This window comes from Gallinula chloropus (genome assembly GCF_964237585.1).
Source record: "Gallinula chloropus genome assembly, chromosome: 1".
In the NCBI taxonomy this organism is placed as follows: Eukaryota; Metazoa; Chordata; class Aves; order Gruiformes; family Rallidae; genus Gallinula; species Gallinula chloropus.
In genome coordinates this window covers 14124987-14146375 of record NC_140085.1, presented here as the reverse complement: position 1 = coordinate 14146375, position 21389 = coordinate 14124987, and the positions used below count along the sequence as shown (strand labels likewise).

The 21389-nt window shown below is 39.8% G+C and overlaps 1 protein-coding gene across 1 annotated transcript in view; it reads left to right on the top strand.

Moving 5' to 3' along the window:
• Nucleotides 1–21389, top strand: part of RELN (reelin) — a gene marked incomplete at its 5' end in the record, with an annotated part of 289955 nt that overhangs the window by 182287 nt on the left and 86279 nt on the right. The window contains 6 exons of the mRNA XM_084269735.1: nt 2599–2727; nt 3849–3958; nt 6910–6976; nt 7897–8130; nt 8764–8925; nt 13821–14057. Coding sequence (XP_084125861.1) covers nt 2599–2727; nt 3849–3958; nt 6910–6976; nt 7897–8130; nt 8764–8925; nt 13821–14057 — 939 coding nt within the window. The remainder of the gene's footprint in view (nt 1–2598; nt 2728–3848; nt 3959–6909; nt 6977–7896; nt 8131–8763; nt 8926–13820; nt 14058–21389) is intronic.

The following is a 21389-nucleotide window of genomic DNA, read 5'->3' as shown; positions in this document are numbered from 1 at the left end:
TCTGCTGACCTCCCAGAGACAACTAATGCCACAAGCATAATTAGTTCTAGTAACACTGTCGATAAATGGCTCTCATTTTGATGGCCACCAATGTGTGAGGACCTCAATCCCTTTACATTGACCACAGAAGTCTTTTGCTGTCTTCACTTCATTGGGATATTCAAGATTAGTTTTTCCATTAAGTTAAGGGGGAGGGAAAGGAGTAATTTTCTGATCCACCTTTTATAGAATATTAGAAATGTTGATTGGAAGGGACCTGCACAAGTCAGACAGTGAAACCTGCTGCTGAAGGTGGGATCATTACCAGCATAGGTCAGCCATGGCTTTGCCTATCCATTAATTGAAAACCTCCATAGATGGATATTGTGCTACCTCTCTGGTTGACCTACTCAAGTGAAAAACTGTTTCCCAATGTCCAGTACAAAACTCTGAAACCATGTCTTTATGGCCATTGCCCTTTCTGCTCTGTCTGCCAGTACTGAGGAGAGTTTGGTTCTGTCTCCCTTGTGAGTTCTCTCTGGACCATTGCAGGCTGCCATGTCTTGTCCCTCCTCACCAGGCTGAGTGAGTTGGCTCCCCAGCCCCTCCTTGCTTGGTCCTCAAGGCAAGAGACATCTTGGTCATCCTCTACTTCAGCTCTCCAGTTTCTGAACATCCTTCTTCAAATGGGATGCCCAAAACCAAACTGTCCACTGCCCCTTTTTCCTTATGTACATGTGAGAACGTTTATCCTGATACTTCGTGAGGATTAAGTTACTTTATATTTTTCCAGAGTAAGGAGTTTAAAGGAGGAGACTGTGTATGCTTTTACAATCACATCCCATGGCATCTACTTCTGACTGGAAAGAGCTGCATTAGCGCTGACAGTCCTGTCAGCCATGCAGGGCAGCCCAATTCAAGGGGCAGCAAAAATGGAGTCATTGCATTTGTATGTGATGGGAAAGGAAGGAAGCAACATTTTTCTGCATGCCTAGTGGAGACTTCACCTATAAACACTCCTGGCCTGTAAACGTGTTACATAAAGTTGCTGTCTCAGTCTGTAATCTAACGGGGATATATTTTGAAAGATTAATTTTCTTCCTTCACATAAACTCTTTCTGAAGCAGAAGTTACCTTCTTCATAACAAAACAAACTCTAGGTCTCCATTATTCCAAATACAGCAGCATTTCCCATCTCTTGGTCTACAGCTTTATTCATAATGCTTCATAGCTGTAAATGTGTGAGACTCACACAGAATATATGCAGTAAATATGACCCTCCAAGGTATCACTACAGTTAAATCTGAAACAAATTAGTCAAAACCTCCATAAAGCATTTTAATATGCATTTATAATATCACAGTGATGGTACATTTAAATAAAGTAATATTTTCAGCAAATTATAATGAAAAGTTATAATCCAATAATTTAGTGATGAGGTCATGAATTTCGACTTTTATAATGTTCCATTGACATTACTTAAAATAAAACAGAATATTACAAGCTAATTATATAGAGGAAATTACAAGAGTATTTCAGTAAAATACTAAATCCTTAATAAAGCAAGCACTCTCTATATTACTTTTTCAAGGTCCTCAGAATGCAAAAGAAGGAAGGATTTCCTTCCACTCCTAGATTGTAAACAGAGGCTTTTTTAAATATGATGTGAAACAATGAGGGGAAAATTTCCAGCTTTTTGAAAACTGAAGTTATCAATTAACTTTTGGGAGAATGGGTTTAATAACTTGTTACAGACTCAGTGGATGATCTCAGTTTCCAGTTCTCTAACATCACCATCTGCATACAGATGGTTTGGTTTACTGCTAGGGAATTAAACCAGGGAACGGTGGCCTTTTTCCTAGCAAATCTGGAGGTTTTTGCATATGTTTTTGTCCATATGATTCACAAAATTCACCACTGAGCACTCCAAGCTCTGTGAGGTGGGAGGAAGCTTCCAGAGGTCACTACAGCTGGGTGGTGCAGAGGCTCCCAGGGGCTTGGCCTGCCACAGGGGCTCACTGAAGGTTCACTTCCCAAGGTCCCCTCCATCCTCTGCAGTCCTTGGGAGGGGGCAGGGGCAATGACTGGCCATTTTCACTGCTCCATAGCGCTTTTCTGGTCTCCATTTAGGCATGATGGATGGAGGAGGCAGGTGACTGAGGAGTTCAATGAAGTTAATATATGTTGGCAATGGAAAGGAAGAATCAGCCAACATATGACTAACTAGTGGACTTTTACCACCTTCTGAAGAAGTAAGGGTTAGCAGCTGGCAATTATAAGTGTCCTGTGTTGACATAATGCTGTCAAGCTCTCATGAATCCAAGTTTTCTCCTCATTATGTTTGAAACAATTTCTAGCTATTTAACAGTGGCCGAGCAAGGACTAGGTGTTCAGGCAATCCTCAGTCTATAGGTTACCCTTGTTTTAAAACACTGTTTCATGCTTGTATTTTCAGTATTTCTTGTATGTAAAGTCTGCTTAAAATTATTTCATGTTTCAGCACTAGTTATTAGGAATAGCAGATGTGGTGTTTTTTCAGTGCTGGTGCTACTGTATGAATATCAGTGCCGGGTAGGCTCACGGTGCCTTTCTCCTTTCTTTCCTTCACTGTGTTACCAGTGTCAGCTTGGAGTTTTCAACCAACCACGGTCGCTCTTGGTCCCTGCTCCACACCGAGTGTTTGCCTGAGATATGTGCTGGGCCTCACCTCCCCCACAGCACCATCTACGCCTCTGAAAACTACAGCGGGTGAGAGTGTTTGCTACAAAGCTGAGATGCAAAATGAGAGAAGTGAATTATAGGTGACAGAAGAAAGCAGCAAAGCATGCAACCCCGTGTCATCTTTCATTTTTTACCAGCTGAGGACAGTGTTCAGGTCTCCCTTGCTGCCCAGTAATGAAACTTGAAATTATGGGGTGGCTTCTGTGCTATAATATTGTTTTTCTGATGTTAAAGATAAATGAAAAAAATAAACTGTGGACAGCATGCTGGTAATTAAAAGAAAAGTTATACCTTGTCAAAACCACAGAAATTCTCTTCTTAGTCAGAGGAACCATCAGTTAAAGCTATATTTACATCTTCAGACACCTTTACTCAATTAGAATCCCAATATTGGGTTATAATGAAGCACATCCTTTATACTCCTGCAGGTGGAGACAGTTGTTAGTATAACTTTCTTCTATCAACCCTTCTACTAAGTCTGTTCAGCGATGTTCTGACTATGAAATTAACTGTGACATCTCGTTGCGTAGTGCTGATCCCATGACTCTGTATGTGTCTGCATCCCAACTTCCACAGACACTTCAGAGCAGCAGATTTGGCCATGAGAAAGAAAAGGGTGTAGTTGGGTCTTCTGACCCCCACTTCTATTCCATTTTTATAGGAACCTTTTCCCCTGGTGCATGTAGGAAGCGTAGTCATGGTGCATGACATGAGAATGGTGGCCCAGACCACAGCAGGCCAAATCCTCTGTGCCCCATTTCTTATCCCCGAGGGTTTCCATCAGGCAGAGCTCAGTCACACTGAAAGGTTTAATACAGTATGAATTTTAGGGATATTCACTGTGATGGAGGAGTTGCTATAGTGAAGCAGGTTAAGATCTTTGTTGACTTCATGCATTCATACAGGGGAGAATGGCTGGGGTTTATAACAGGGTAATTAACGTTCATATCTTGTATGAAAATATTGTGCCCCATGTTCTTTTTTTATCATTTGTATTTTCAAACGCTGCAACACTGCTTCATTCGAGCAGATTTCAGAATTAAAAATTCTCACAAAGCTTGCAGTGTAAGTAAACACATCTGCAAAACATACAGTTGGTTAACAACTATCAGTGTAAAATGTTAGTATTTGTGCTATATGTATTTCAGGTGGAACCGAATAACTATTCCACTTCCCAATGCGGCGTTAACAAGTGACACCAGGATTCGATGGAGACAAACAGGACCAATCCTTGGAAATATGTGGGCAATTGATAATAGTTAGTATTCATACCCATGATCATGATACATCGGAAGAGTAAATTTTTATATGCTGCTCCAAGTAAACGTACTTTCGAGAATCACAGGTCAAAGGATTTTCAGTTTGTTAACTTCCTTTTCTTTCTATCTGCACTTGCTAACAAGTGCATTTTGAAGCTAGAGGGGAATTCTGTCATTTGAAAAGACAATAGCCTAGCAGATTACCCTTTTTTTGTTTGTTTGTTTAATTGAATGCTTCCCAGGAAAATATATTGGTGGCAAGGGATGAATATAACATTCTCCCTGACTACTTAGACCTAAATACAAAAATAGGTACTACACTGTGCTATTAAGGACACGTGCTGTGCCAGCCTAAGCAACAGTTACAGCATCTGGGACATTTTCTTCCTTCTGGACACAGAAGACCTTCATAAAGCAGTGCTGCGACCAAACACTGACAGAGCTTTTACGTTGTTTACAGTATCTTCAGGGGGACAGTACCATCTGTTTAAGGAAACCAGACTAGGTTTAGAAAATCATTACTTGCTCTTTAAATGGATGTGATGAACTGGGAAGAGCTTATATTGACTCATATAATCATGAGACTTGGTCCAAAGCATAACTGGGGGCAGTCTTGAAAGGAAATACTTTGAAGCACATAAAACCTAATTAGGAACACAGAATAAAATAGATACATGGTATGAAATGCAGAAATAATTATGATTGAAAGGGCTAGCTATGAGAAGGTGCTCATTTTTTAGCTTTGCCCATTAGCCTTAGATGTTTTGGGACAAAGTAAACTACATCCAGAATTTGTTTTGATGGATTTCAGTAGTATGTAATCTAAGGATTTACAATGATGTACAATAGCCTGTAAAGTTTTGTGGTGATTCCTAGTAAGGATTCATATAGAGCCTGGGATCAGTAAATAGATACATTTTGAAAAATCTTGAAAATTAAATTACTGACTAGTTTTGAAAAGAAAATTCTTGAAGCAGCCTAGAAATGTGAAGCTACAAATTAAAGTTTTTCACAAAAAGTGATTAAAATTGTTTTCTTAATCACATTAAGAGGAAATAGCATCATCTTGACTGAATAAAGTATTCATGCTTGTCTTTGGAGTAAAAAAAGAAAGTAAAATGAAGGGAAAATTTAGGTACATATACATAAGATATCTGTGTGTATCTGAAAAGGTGAAGTGCTACCTAATAAAATGCAGGCTGCAAGGGTTGGAGATTCTCACAGAAGTCCACAGAAAGAGCAAGATAAAATCAGTGCAAGGATCCAAATTCTCTACAACAGAACAGAACAAGATTTTTAAAATTAATGGACAATTCACGTATCTTTGCAACCTTTGCTTGTACAACTAAATACAATCCCATCAAAGGGTGTTGCATGCTTCACTCTGTACCATCTCAAAAGCAGTTTTACCAACCATCTGCCTGAAAACTGCCTGCTCTGAAATTTTTTTTGAGGTGTAGAACCGTGACATGGGAATCATGTCTTAAAGATGAACGTGTTTATGAGGTTTTACGTGCCTCCTTTGTTAGATACTGGTGGAACTGAAGCTTTGCACTTCAGTATTGTAGGGAAAGGCTTATAAATATTGGCAAGCCACTTAAATTCCTGGAGAAGAAGATTTGCAAGGATTCAGCACTCTGACTTTTAGCTTCACAACTGTTTCTTATATGAATTAAGTTTTAAATAAAATCTGGAAGCTGGCCATCTTTTAGAGACACTGGAAAAACGCCAATTTTCATAAAGCTTTTTTCATTTCGAACTACATCATTACATCTTTAACCCTTCTACTTTTACCACCCCCTCAAAAAGACCTCGAAAGAGACAAATAAATCAAACAGACAGTACAGAATTTTTGCACCCTGAAAAGTGAGAAAATCTAGAAATCGCTTGAAGTCTGATGAGGAGTTAGCTACAGGGAGCAGCTAACAGGGATTTAGAGTGCATCTGCCAGGGAGTACTGACACACGACTATGACGGGCAACATCGTAAAACTAAGAGAGGGAGTAAGTACTGCTTCTTACAGACATTTCCAAATCGGTAGCTATATGAGTGACATTCCAAAAGTTACGGTGCAAGTGGATAACTCCAAGTAATAGGCATTTTTCAACAGAAAGGATGACACTTTTCATGATTAAGTCCTGTTTATCATATTGTATTGAAAGGACATTCCCCAAAAATTATCACTTTGGGCTACACACAGATTAATGCATTTGGTCTATATCCAGGTTAATGGTTTTCTTTTTAGTAGTGAAATGAGATGTTGATTATAATGAGATTTGCTCATCTTTCTATCCTTCATATTTTTCACAAAATATTAACATTGTTGATTAGGAGTCATTGGAAGAAGATTAAGAGTAAAACATGTCTGGAGTATTTTTGAGTGCATATGATTTGGAGTCTTATTCCATTTGAAAGAATCAGTGGAAGTATATGATATTTAAGTTACTTAAGACATATGAGGGCAGATTCTAATTCCAGTAAGTCTAGTGAAGTTAAGAATGTGGATTTCAGTGAGAGAAGCAGTGATACATTTTAAAACTCTGCAAGACTGCTATTGGAATGCACTAATATACATGTGTATATATTTGATTTCATCTCCAAAATAAGAGGAAGAAAAGAGAAGGCAAGAAAATTGCCAGTGCATAGGAAATCATCCAATCTCATTCAGTCTTAGAAAAATCAGGTACATTAAAACCACTAGTGTCTCAAGCCATGGATAGACATTACCCATTAAATAATGTTATCCTTGACATAGAGCAAAATTCCATTGCTCACTTCCATAGAAGGATACAATCACATACAGTTTATCCTTCTATAGACTTCTTCCAGCTAGTGGGATTAAGATAAATACAATAACTGCATGATCAAGTCTGTATATTTTATTGTGTTCATTATATCCTGTTTATCACAGAAAATAACCTGTCATTTAATTGATTTCTTTTCTCTGCAGTTTATATTGGTCCCTCTTGCCTCAAATTCTGCTCAGGGCGAGGACAGTGTACTAGGAACGGCTGCAAGTAAGAGTTGTAATTTAGTACTTGTATTCCATTTCTGTCACATAGTTCACTTGATAATCTGAAAGTTGAAGTGATTTTCATTTCAGCCCTTGCTTTTTGAGATGACTAAATATAAAACTAGCATAGCTCCCAGCATGCATAAAGCTCACTGGAAAGCTAAAGATCAGTCTTTCTAAACAGCAGCATACTTAATTTTTTTTTCCTATAATTTTCATTTGGGAGAGAGTCTAACTTTCAGATCACCTTAAAATGTGCTACAGAGCACACTCAAATGTCAGTGATGTGTGGTTTATACTGGTTTTAAAGGTGATTGGGGACTGTATCACTTTTATATTAGATTTTGGGAAAGAATCACAATTTTCATAGTTCTAATATTGCATAGCCTAACAGACTCCAGGGACAGAAGGTCAGCACTCCACTTTTCTGAAAGTCTCGCTTGATAAAAGTGGTCCACACTATGAAGTAAAGGTACTCAAAATCAGTAAGTACATTCAAAATATCTGTGAAAACATTTGTAGGCATCAACAAGACTGTGACCCATGGGAAGTTCTGTTCTGCTACTCAATTTCTTGTAATGACATCTGACATGGTACAGACCAAAGCAAATTAATCATTTTACATATGAACAACTATAAATTATGTCTGTAGTATTTTGTCCTGAAAGTGAATAAAAGTATCTCTGTATTATGTGTTATGTGTAGATTGGTGGAGTGTTCGTAAATATATTTTCTTGTAAGTGGAAAAGTAAGAACTAAGTTAAAGAAAGTCATTGGCTATGCAATATCTAAATAAAGAAGTTCTTGGCCCTTAGATTTGTAGGCATCAGTTCATGAGGAAATGCAGCCACTGGATTCGTTTGCCAACGAACCACAGAAGGAGATGTGTCATTAACTATGCTGTTCAATCTTGCTCACCTGTAGGTGCGATCCTGGCTTTTCAGGGCCAGCGTGTGAGATGGCATCGCAGACCTTCCCCGTGTTCATCTCAGAGAGCTTTGCCAGCTCCCGCCTCTCATCCTACCACAACTTTTACTCCATCCGGGGGGCTGAGGTCAGCTTTGGCTGCGGGGTCCTGGCCAGCGGCAAGGCCCTAGTCTTCAACAAGGATGGGAGACGCCAGCTTATCACCTCCTTCCTTGACAGCTCCCAGTCCAGGTGAGAGGAAGACAGCAGGAATGTGAGGCAAAGAAATAGGGAACCCCTCCCCTTCCAGTTACAACCTTGTGTATAATTAAGCCAATTGTTTAGTGGGAGGGAAAGTTTTTTAAAAGAGCCCACCTCCTAGATCCATATTTTAATGGTGATTTCATAGCCTTGCCTTTTTTCGTCCTGCTTTGTAAACCACAGAGCCCAAAACAGAGTGGAGGGAAGTTATTGTACAGCTCAGGTGGAAAATATGAAATGTTAATATCAAACCTGAGTGTCAAAGCCAAGTGCTAATTAATTATTTATAAGGTTGTGTTTATTTGACAGCTTGTGGCAGCTGATTAGATCCATTCACTTTCTCTCCCTCCTCTTCAGTGCCTAATAAATAATTAAACTCTATAATGATTGGCATTTTTTTAACTGTGTGTGCCACATTGCATTACTTGACAGTAAAAACAAATCATCAGTACAAAAGCCCATAACTGATATTTATCAAAATTTGTCTAGATTTGAAAACAACCTAGCTAGGAATAAACCAACAACAGCACAAACGAAACCAAACCAACCAAACAAAAAACAACCATCAAAACAACCCCACTATTTATACAGTACTCTATAAATATTTGTATAATTCTGACCCAGGTTCCTGCAGTTCACCCTACGCCTGGGCAGCAAGTCAGTGCTGAGTACCTGCAAAGCACCCGACCAGCCTGGGGAAGGAGTACTGCTGCACTACTCCTATGACAATGGCATCACCTGGAAACTACTGGAACACTACTCTTATCTCAACTACCATGAGCCAAGGTATATGTATAAATATTACGAAGAGGACTATCTACATGCAGGTAAAACTGGTGGTGGTAGTCACTGGGTTGAGGGGAGAAACTACATCTCGCCCACATGGTGTGGGAGGGAATGAAGATCTTTTAAAGTTACCACTTTTCCTTAAATTTTGCAGCTGTTCTGGGCACTTCCATTTTTGCCTGCTTCTATAAAAATGATCATGTGGATTTAACCACATCTGAGTCTCAGGTGATGTGACAGAACAAGCCGAGGCAGTGTGGGATGAGCAGGAAGAAATGTACTTGTGGGAAATAGGGCCATGACTCTTCTCATGGAAGCAGAAACATGTAAAGATAAATTAACATAAATTATTTGTAGCTTTGAAGACATAGATACCTTCACTACACCATCCTCTGGGATAGGAATTTGCAGGCAGTGCAGGACATCTGAGGCAAAATCTGACTGTGAGAATGTCTCCAGGTCAGCAGGGAAATTGTGCCTGCTCCGGTTACAAAGGGGATTACATGATTTCGTGCCCATGGGCTGGAGTCGGTGCCCTGGGAGGTCCTGCCAGTGACCGTGAGCAAAGAGCTCATGTCATCTAGCAGCACCTGTGTTTGGTGTCCAATTGGAGAGCAATATATCTGATATGTTTAGAAAGAAGCTGTTACTGTTACATTTGTGAGACCATCCACCAATTTTCATAAAGCATATGCAAAATCAGAAGTCTCTATGAGCACACCTGTCCTGCAAACCCAGAACAATCTGAGCTAGCTCTGTGCAAACCCACTCAAACCTGGAAGCTTCCACCTTCATGGGGTGCTGCAGCAGAACCCATAAATCCCAACAAAAGAAGATGCTCTGCAAGGGGGCACATGGGAGGCAGAGCCAGTGGTGGCATCACAGATCCCATCCCATCTAGACCATTCCTACCCAAGGGTGGCTTTGTCCTGTGGCCTCTTCTCTTCCCTTCCATCCAATTCCAGGATAACACTTGAGTCAATTTAGGGATGGGACTATAGATACGTCTGCGAGTCACTTCAGCTACGTTTAACTTTCCTTATATATGTTCAGTTCAGATCAATACTTCATCTTGCTAATAGCTGAATACACAATTACAATCTGCAAAAAGTGTTTAAGAATATTGTAATGGAAAAAAATCTCAGAGGAATAGCTGTATTTAGTAGAAGTATACTGTATGCGGGCTTTAAATTCTGAAGTTTTAAATGGATAGATCCTATGACCTGGAATGCTCATGAGCCTTCTTCAAAATTTCCTTTTCCATCCTTTATTATAGTCACATATATATTTTATATGGTCCTGTTTCTAATTTTTATATTCAGGATTACAGCTGTAGGAATTATATTTCCCTACAGGTTTTTAATATATAGCACTATGAAATTTTAATAACAAAAAGGAAAATGCACATTGTGGTGACTGTTCTTAATGAAGTTTAAGATATAAATGTAGTAAATTATATTAATGCCAGAGACAATTTTTGCTTTTTGAGATTGAGTATGAAACATTTAATTACTCTTGTTCTGACAGGGCAGAGTTAAGCACAACATATATAGGTTAGAAAGGTTTTGCCATAGGATATGTATACTGAAGACCAGATAGAAGAGTGACAGGCCAACCTGAGGATAATGCTGGCAATAATTATGATGAAGAACATGAAGAAAGCTTCACCTTTTCATATTATGTTGTCTGAAAATATCAGCTTTTTTGGTAACATAGATGGACTGCTGCAAAGTTTGGCAATCAATCTGTATCCAGAAATTTAATTAATCTTCAGTCATACAAAAAATAATTACACATTTAATGTTCTGCTGAAAAGGTGCATTTAATCTGCTAACATTTGACAGCTGCATTTTTCTTCTGAGCGGAACAGCGGTGGCTTTTCAATATTAGGTATGCGCATAGCTTGAAAGAATGAGATCAGAGCAAAGGTCTCCCAGCTGGTTTTTAAGGAATCTAATGGTAGCTGGTAATGTTAGTAGGAACACTTTTCTTTTCTGCAGCAGAAAAGTCATTAACAAGAATCTCCCTCCCTCTCCATCTATCTCCAGCAAATCAAAGCCAGACAGGAGAAGCTGTTATAACTGGAGATGTAGTCAGGTTCTGCATACTAACGTATGTGCCATACACGGTGGTTTACACCAACATTTTAAAATTGTGTTTGCTTAATCCCCTGGGATGAGAAATTTGTTTTAACACACATTAAATATTTTAACATCTGATAGGTGTGTAAGTGGTATATGTCATGATTTAGGACTTTCTGTAAGTTACTGTCAGTAAGAATTAGTGCAAGCTTATGAGTTAAGAATAAAAAGGAAGATGCAGGAATCAGAGACAGCCACCATCAGAGAAATATGCCCGGGATTATAACAGAGCATTAGCTCACACGAGCACCAAGTGCTTCACGGTGCATGCCGGATGCAGTGCTCCTCCTAGCCCGGGTACCGGCTTTCCACAGCTTCACCCTACAGAACCATGGAAGACAAACCTATTGGCACCTTTTAGCATCAGTAGCGATTTAGTGTCATTTGTGCTTTTAAAAATTAACCCCACCAGTTGCAGAGTTGCTGCCCATTAGGGAATCCTTAGTAGAAAGACAGTCCTTGTAGTTTATTCACATGCCAGAGAGTAATGGGGCTTGGTCTGTCCCTTAGAAGGGTGTGAATTCATTCAAGCGTGTTTTCTTGAGCAGCAAAACAAATGTATCCACTATAAAGAGTGTGCACTGCTGGTCCCCTGAAACATGGACACAGCAGCCATCACCTCTGTCTGTCTGTCAATGCTGCAGTCTCCAGACTACAGGCAGCAGAAAGCAGCACTAAGAAATGCCAGCCAGGACTTTTTGAGTGCTCCCCACTTGTTTAGCCAATCCATTTGATTTTTCCTTCCGAATGTGTTAATGTATTCTTCTTTAAAATCAATGTGACATTCAGCAGCAGTATTATAAATGTACTCTTTACAAGGGCAGTTTAGCAAGTCATTTTTAAGAGTGTCCTTTTACTCTAAGAGCACTGCAGGCACAGGGCTGTTACATATACACCCAACTCGTTGCAGCAGGCAGATTAGAAAGCCCTAAATCTGAAAAAACCCTTAAGTATAAAATTCTATTTACACTTTACTTGATTTGTCATTTTATCCACATTTCTTCCTGGAGAGAAAGAAAAATGTCAGCTACATGTTGAGCTTGCTGAAAACACTTTTGCCAGCAAGCAATTGTGCATCAATAGAAACAAATGCCCCTGTTGACGGTCTGTTTCACAGCTCATGTACATTGAGCATGGGGCACCACGGTTCTGGTGATTTATGGACCTTTCAAGAAGGTATCGTTGCTGTGGCAATTAATGCATGCTCCCTGCTGCTGCATATGATAATTGCTCCTGGAAATTAGATATTACTCTTAATTTTCTTTGCAGTTTGTCAATTATAGGTTTGTTGACATAGCTGCCATGACAAATCAGGTGACCTTGCGTACCAGGAGAAGTGCCTGGGGCTCACCTCCAGTTGCATCACTATGCAACTATAGAAGGAAAGCATGTGCTACAAGAGACCACATGTAATCACACTGTCTGACAAGAACCTTTTCCCCTTTGAACGTGGCTATTTAGAGGGACAGGTTCTACTAGGATGAGCAACATAGGCATGACATCACTGCTGTGCAGAAACAAGCAGCGAAGTTAGGAAGGTGCATCTCTTCATATCAGGATAAAACCCACTGTGTCTGAGAAGATGGAGCTGGAAGTTAAAAATCTTTGTCAACTGATCATCCCCTTAGCAGTCCAAGATCCAGCCTACAGCTGGGTTTCAGCTGGGTAGGCACTCAGGATTCTTTTGGCAAGAAGCAGCAACTGTAAAGTTTACAGAGGTCCACAGAGGTAGCAAAATTTACAAAATCAGTGGCTTTTGCACACGTCCGTCTATCAAGAAATACACAGAATACCATGAGAACTAGCAATTCCCCTGTCCCTGTCACTGGTAGAAGCTATACCAGCAATTGCTAAGGTATTTGGTGGTATATGCTGGGTTGGGACAATCCCTGTTACCCACGTTATCCATACAGATTATGAGATGAAAGCATCTCTGAGAAAAAGGACTCAGGGGTACTCGTGGATGAGAAGCTGGACACGACCCACCAGGGTGCATCTGCAGCCCAGAAGGCCAACCACATCCTGGGATGCATGATAAGAAGTGTGGCCAGCAGATCAAGAGTGGTGATTCTGCCCCTCTGCTCTGCTCTGCTCTGCTCTGCTCTGCTCTGCTCTGCTCTGCTCTGCTCTGCTCTGGTGAGACCTCACCTGGAGTACTGTGTCCAGCTTTGGAGCCCTCAGCACAAGAAGGACATGGGCCTGTTGGAGCACGTCCAGAGGAGGGCCACAAAAATGATCAAAGGGCTGGAGCACCTCTCCTGTGACAGACTGAGAGAGTTGGGCTTGTTCAGCCTGGTAAAGGGAAGGCTCCGAGGGGACTTATAGCGGCCTTCCAGTACCTGAAAGGTGCCTGTAAGAAAGCTGGGGAAGAAGTTTTCACGAGGGCATGTAGCAGTAGGAAGAGGGGTAACAGTTTTAAACTTGAAAAGGGGTGATTTAGGTTGGATATTAGGAAAAAGATCTTCACTCTGAGGGTGATAGAGCACTGGAACAGGTTGGAGGCCCCATCCCTGGAGATATTCAAGGCCAGGCTTGAAGGGGCTCAGGGCAACCTGATCTAGTGAAGATGTCCCTACTTACTGCAGAGGGGTTGGACTAGATGGCCTCTAAAGGTCCTTTCCAACCTTACACATTCTATGATTCTATGATTTGTGGATTTTTAGGATCAATTGAAAAAATTAAACATTAAATGCATCCCCATGGAATTATTATAAATAAGAAAACTTTCAATAATAATTTTGTTCTGTTTTCCAGAATAATTTCAGTGGAGCTGCCTGAAGATGCAAGACAGATTGGCATTCAGTTCAGATGGTGGCAACCATATCACTCTTCTCAAGGTGAAGATGTGTGGGCGATCGATGAAATCATCATGACCTCTGTGCTTTTCAATAGCATCAGTCTGGACTTCACCAACCTAGTTGAAGTCACACAGTCTTTGGGCTTCTACCTGGGAAATGTTCAGCCCTACTGTGGCCATGACTGGACTCTTTGGTGAGAAACACAAATTAATTTCTGTTCTACTTTTGTTTTCTTTGTCTATTAATCTTGCTAAGAACCAAGTGATTTCTGCAAATGAGTCTTTCTGGCAGCTATTCGGAGTAATTGTGTCTCATCCTCCCATTATGGACAAAATACAGTTGCTAATCTAATTGCAATTAGCTGTAAGGTTTTATGCCCCATTGCACTAAGAATTTTTTTTTGTGAACCTTAAATGTAGCATTTTTCCCCCACAAAACACTTAAAGAATATCCCAATAGAAACAATTCATAAAATTTTCATAATCCTTGCTTATAATACAGTCAGTCAACATGGTTACACGGGCTATGAAATAGCATAACTACAGACCCTGAATGTTTTGTAAGTGGTGTTCAGATCTGTTTACATAGCCATCAGATTTCCACCCAGAAAGAAAAGGCAGGAGAATGTTGTTAGAATGACATCAGTCATTTGTAGTTATTTTGTCCTGTGCTCTATCCATATAGTCATTTACACTGCGATCAGCATTATGACCTATTGCAATTAAGTCTAAAATGTGCTGTGTGTTTAGAAAAAAAAGCAAAAAAAAAATCACCTGTCCCAAAGAGGAAAAAAAAGAAAAAGAAAAAATAAAAGGCAAGAAAAAGTGAAAATCAGAGAAAAATAAAATTTTGTTAGGATGATGTAAAAATAAGCTTTTGTGATAAAATGTTAACCTGCTTCACCAAAATTACCTTCTGGAGTACATAAGTGTAACATTTGGAGTTAATACAAGGGAAGCTCAATTTAATCTCCGTGTTTTGATTAAAACCAAATAACAGTTTTATTCTACTCTGATCAACATATAAACCCAGTATGGCTTTAATTGGCATAGATATATTTATTTGGAGAAAGTACAACCACAGTAATTATAGAAAACCTCAAGAAAATATAAATAATTTTAGTGTCCCCATGGGCACTCAGAGAAACACTGTTGGAATTTTATTAACAAGTATCTCTGAGCAATCTGATTTGACTTTCTGATCATCTGTCAAACTAAAAGGAGTTGGCTTAGCAGTAGGAACAACGCCGAATGTGTTCTAGCAGTGATAATGAGGCAGTAGAAGCACCATTAACCACTTTAATAAGGACAAGGAAGGTACTCGCTGCTCATTAAAATGAAACAACATGTTAGAGCTCAAACTGTTCACATCTTCTTCATCAAAGAGTTCGAATGAAAGCTCTCTAATGACATTGTTTTCCCTCTGTTCTCATAAGACCAGTTTATCATGGGAAGGAGGGTAGGTTATTTAAGACAGAAGAAGTTCCTCTGTTTTCCTCCTAAGAATAAATCAGGATCAAAATAAACACCAGGATAAATTCTCCATCCCATGTATTGGCTAGGATTTGTAGTGCTTGGTCATAATGGAAGTGTTGAACTTCCCATGCATCAAATAAAGAATCAAAGCCTTTGAAAAAATCCTCACTATTTATGTGTAAGTATTTTTCATTATCACTGGAAGACATGAACTCTATCTTTCACTGACCTTGTTTCTCTCAAGGGAAATTTTTAAACTTACACGAAGTCTGTACAAATGGCTGCAAGTTAAATTAATTACTGTTGGCTTTTCCCAGCTGTGAGTCCATTTGGTTCTCATTTTCTAACTCATGACTCTCTATGAGTGGAGTTTGCAGTAGCACTGACACCATCCTCTTGAGAAAAGTCTGACAACTGCTTTTTCATTAGTAGAACTACAGTAAATACACTATAAATCATTTCACAGGGTGTCATCCTGAGGCCCATTTTCACTGAATTGTCTTTAATTGTCTTTTAGGACTCTGCTTCTACCTCAGAATCTGAAATAATTCTCCTTAAACTTGAGGAAAATTGATGAGGGGTATTTTTATTTTTGCTTAAGAGGGAGCTTGTTCTTTCCAATATCTGACTACATTTAGAAAAGACGGGTTTTTTGATATACATCTGTTTTGAGCACAGGTTATTTTTTGAGTGGTTTTTAACCATCTATATTTGGTATAGTCACTTGATTTGATTGTAGTCGTCGTCATTTGGTTTCAGATTGGTTCTTAAACTTAACAGGAACACTTTTTTAAGTGTTTGATGATGTAAGTTAATTCGTCACTTCTATAAAATGCTCAGACACAGGCAAGATTTTGACCCAGATACATCTGGAGTGTTACAGAATATTTACAGCCAGTTGCTGAAATCCATTTAATCCATTAAAAACTAATTTTTATTTTTTAATACTCATCTGGACACAACTGTAATAGCATTATATAAATAAACTGTCTTCAGTCAGATTATGACATTAGGATTTAATACAATGTAATGGACAATAGTGTCCCTTTGTTCCTGGAGCAGTCTGGGGGGAAATTGTAAAACTGGCTCATAATGAATTACCCATATGGAGCAATATAATACAGTTGCCCTCCATCAGCTTCACAGTTTACCTCTGTTTAAAAAATATTATGTCCTGTAGATTATCACTCTGTAACATGCAGCAAGTTTCAGGTAATTGACTTAATTAAAATAATAAATATATATAGGACTTATTTAATGAAGTACGTATGATGTGATGTAGGAAGACATAAACATCTCCTGCCTTTGATGGAAGCAGAGCTGAGGCTGGCATGAGCATTTGGCCATCATGTCAATATTCTCAGTCAATGCAGCTTTACAAAACCAGCTGCATCCGTGTGGCTTTTCAGTATTCCTGAAAGTACCGGCCTTGAAAATGTGGTAACTCTGGGGATCCCAGAGCAGTTTGGAGCAGCACAGATTGGCTGACATTGGCTATGATATCATTCCCAGAAGTACCAATTAGTTGGCAGTGCTTAGAGGGAGAGGGATTGTTCTGAGGGCACCTATGGGTATTGTGTTCCTGTGCCTCTGCAGGTCTAATTATATACGCGCTGGAAACCAACTCACAGCTACATATTTATACAAAAATGTAGCCTTTGCATTCTCATTTCTGAAGAATTTTTAGTTAATTATTGTTATGCCAGAAACATTAGTCTGTCTTTTACAAAATCTGGAAATACATTCCAGCTGCGTGACTCCCAGAACAAAGACAAGATTTGGTATTCCAGCAGACGAGCCCTAACTATGTACATGGGAGAGCTATAAAGCCACAAAGTGGCAAGTAAGATGGAGCCCCCTTTAATGCTACCCTTGTTCAGCTGGAGGCAATTTGTGGATGATAAAGGACTTTTTGAACCCTTAATGTGATTTCCCCCCCTTGAAAGAGCTCCTTATGGAGAATCACAGATTGTATTCACCTCCTCACTAACTTCCTTTTTCATATTTCTTTATTATCAATTTTAGAAAGCTGTTTTGACTTTAACAGAATGCTCACTTAATATAGAATCATAGAATATGTAGGGTTGGAAGGGACCTTAAAAGGCCATCTAGTCCAACCCCTCTGCAGTAAGTAGGGAAATCTTCACTAGATCAGGTTGCCTGGCCTTGAATATCTCCAGGGATGGGGCCTCCAGTACGTCTCTGGGCAACCTGTTCCAGTGATCTACCACCCTCATATTGAAGAATTTTTTCCTAATATCCAACCTAAATCACCCCTTTTCAAGTTTAAAACTGTTACCCCTCTTCCTACTGCTACATGTCCTTGTGAACAGTTCTTCCCCAGCTTTCTTATAGGCCCTTTTCAGGTATTGGAAGGCTGCTATACGTCCCCCCGGAGCCTTCTGTTCAACAACCCAAAATCTCTCAGCCTGTCTTCACAGGAGAGGTGCTTCAGCCCTTCGATCATTTTTGTAGCCCTCCTCTGGACACGCTCCAACAGATCCATGTCCTTCTTGTGCTGAGGGCTCCAAAGCTGGACACAGTACTCCAGGTGAGGTCTCACCAGAGCAGAGCAGAGCAGAGGGGCAGAATCACCACTCTTGATCTGCTGGCTACACTTCTTATCATGCGTCCCAGGATGTGGTTGGCCTTCTGGGCTGCAGATGCACCCTGGTGGGTCGTGTCCAGCTTCTCATCCACGAGTACCCTCAAGTCTTTTTTTCTCAGGGCTGCTTTCCAGCACATCATCTCCTAACTTGTATGGATAATGGGCATTGTCCCAACCCAGGTGCAGGAAGGTGAACTTGGCTTTGTTGAACCTCATGAGGTTCAACTGGACCCACTTCTCCAGCCTGTCCAGCTAATATATTGTGCAAAATATCCAGTGGTTAATTTATTACATGAAAATCAATGCTCAACTAAATTTTTAATCATGACCTGAATGCCACCAGTAATTTTACACTAGTAATATTGAAAAGAGGGAAATTTTTGTGGAGAAAAAGAGAAACATAAACATTTAATTCTTTTCACCTGCACTAAGCATTATTCCTTTGCTTTTCTCCCACCACTTTGGGAAAATAGATTTTCAGCAGGTGCTTCATCAAACTATTTAGTTTCAACTCCTTTATTCTGTTCATGTAACTTTAGATAACTGTCATGTGTTGTGCCCAGGCTTATGTGTGCAATGCCAAATAATTTTCCAAATTATCGCTGCATGTAACTTCTAGCTGATTACACTGCACATGACTGACTGATTCCTGAAGAGCCTGGTTGTACTGGCACAGATTTCCCAAGAGGCCTTCAGTAAAACTTTAATTTCCCATATCAGCCATGAAATTTCAAGCTGCATTGCAGAACATAAAACTATGTCAGAACAAGTTAGCTTTAACTTTTAAATTTGCAGGGTTTTATCATTTTGAAAAGTGCACGATAAAGTTTGTAAGAAAAATAAATTTGGGCATTTTACAAACAAATTCTTCTGAAATGCATGCAGTTGTAATGATGAAGCCACAAACCATAGATTGCCAGCAAGACTGCTGATTAGTGTACATTATACCCTCTGTTCTACTCAAAATTAACCTCCTCATTGAGAAGAAAAACACTGACAACACTGACTGACAGAGCGAACAGCTGAGATAGAGTTTTACAAGGCAACTTACTGCCTTCTGGTCCAGTTGACCATGAGAGTGCCCCAGCAGTGAAGGGAATGTACATCCACAGTCATTTCATGGTGCTGATTGATGTAGATTGAGTAATTTCATATGGTGCCATGACTTGGATCATATTTAGGAAATGAAGTCATGGAGACTTAAAAGGAACCTAGATCTTAAATTGTGTCAAGTAACATCAATTTTATAAAAGTCAACTTTCAGTAATTTCTTCTAATGCTTTAAGGAAGAATGCTGATGTTATGGCTTAACTGCTCTCTCTAGAAAGAACACTACAGAAAACAGTGTGGGTCACTGAATTAATTTACAAGAATGTTAAGTAATGCTGCCTTGTATTCTTAGTCCTCATGCTGACTTCATTGTGACCTTGAATTTTACAGGGATATAAACTAATATGGTTTATTGTGTGGTACTGAAAGATTTCTTAGTTAAGGTGATAAATTGTAACTTGACTACAAGTGCAACCTTGAAGTAAAGTGTTCACTTCTTCACCACTGTATTGAATATAACTTTATTTTTATGATGATTTGCATTGATGTTATTTTAAAAGAGGCAATTTCTATCCCAAATTGTTCACATTTCATAATAGTCTCAGAAAATGTTGAAGTTGAAAGAACCACAGTACTTCTGAAGACACTAACTAAACACCTTGAACTAAGGAGAGGGAGATGATTTTCATTCTACATGAACTTTCTTTACAATATTATGTTTTGAAGGTGTTTTGGGTTTGTGTGGCAAGATTTTGTTAGCAGGGGGGCTACAGTGGTAGCTTCTGCTAGAAGCTTCTGCTAGGTCTGACAGAGCTAATACCAGCCCTCTCCAAGATGGACCTTCTGCAGACCAAGCTCAAGTCCATCAGTGAAAGTTGTCACACCTCTGGAATAAGAGGGTTTAGAAGGTGGGGGTGGGGGGAAAAGAGCAGCAGCTTTTGCAGCCAGAGAGAGGAGTGAGAGTCTGTGAGAGGAACAACTCTGCAGACACCAAGGTCAATGAAGAAGGTCGGGGAGGAGGTGCTTCAGGTGCCTGAGCAGATTCCCATGTAGCCCATGGAGGACTCCACACTGGAGCAGGGGCCTGCAGCCAGAGGAGCCATAAGGGACCCATGCCAGAGCAGTCCTGAAGGCCTGCACACCATAGGTGGCACCCACACTAGAGCAGTTGGTGAACAGCTGCAGTTCATGGGAAGGATTCATATTGGAGAAGTTTGTAGAGGACTGTTTCCTGTGGGAGGGACCCCACAATGGAGCAGAGGAAGAATGTGAGGAGTCCTCCCCCTGAGGAGGAAGGAGTGGCAGAGACAATGTGTGATGAGCCCCCATCCCTGTCCCCCTGTGCTGCTCCAGGAGGAGAGAGAGGAATTGGGAGTGAATTTGTGCCCAGGAAGAAGAGACGTGTGGGCAGAGGTGTTTTAAGGTTTATCTCTCGTTATCCTACAGTGTTTTGCTTGGTAATAAATTAGACTAGTTTATTTTCTAAGTTGAGTCTGTTTTTCCCATGACTGGTAAGTGATCTCTCCCTGTCCTTACCTCAACACAGAAACCTTTCATTATATCTTCTTTTCCCTGCCCATCTGAGGAGCGGGAGTGACAGAGTAGCTTTGATGGGCACCTGGTCTCCAGGCAGGGTCAACCCACCACAGAAGGTCATGTGCAGGATTCAAAGTTTAAGTTGTTATTAATTCCTTCTTACACCTCTCTTGCATTTGACTGGTTTTCCTTCTAATTCCTTGAGTAGCTCATAGAAGAAAAAACTGCATTTAAATCGGAATAACCTTGTAATTTCAAACTACATATTGTGTTACCATGTACAACTGGGTACATTGAATCATATAATGCTTGGTGTGTTCCAAGCATTAATATTGACAAAAATTATCTTCTTCTATTCACTTGATAATATAATCATTTCATCAGTACATTCTGCAGAAAAGAAGACAAGGATAGGCAGTATTGATTCTTACACATAGTCAAAAGTCAGTGAATGCATTGCATCACTTGAAAGATCGATGGAATGAGAAGTGTATGTAATAAGAATATTGTAAACTAAATGCAATGTATCTTTACTGGGCAGTGCTTGAAATTACAGATGTTACTGCAGCATGACCTTAGTCAACAGACACTCCTGGGGAATTAATTTTTTGTTTGTTTGTTTTTTCTGTGTGTTCTCTCCTTTGCTTGTTCCTAACCTGGTCCTTAATACAGAGAGCATATAGTAAGAACTAACAGAACTAACAGTGTTTCACGTTCTGGGATACTTCAAGGCTTTCCTGGTAATTTACAGAAGCACCAATGCAAAGATGCTTCTGTGAGTGGTCTCATCCCATGTGCCAACCTGCAGCACAAAGAAAGGAGCATCGCTGTATTTAACCCAGCACCATTCATAATG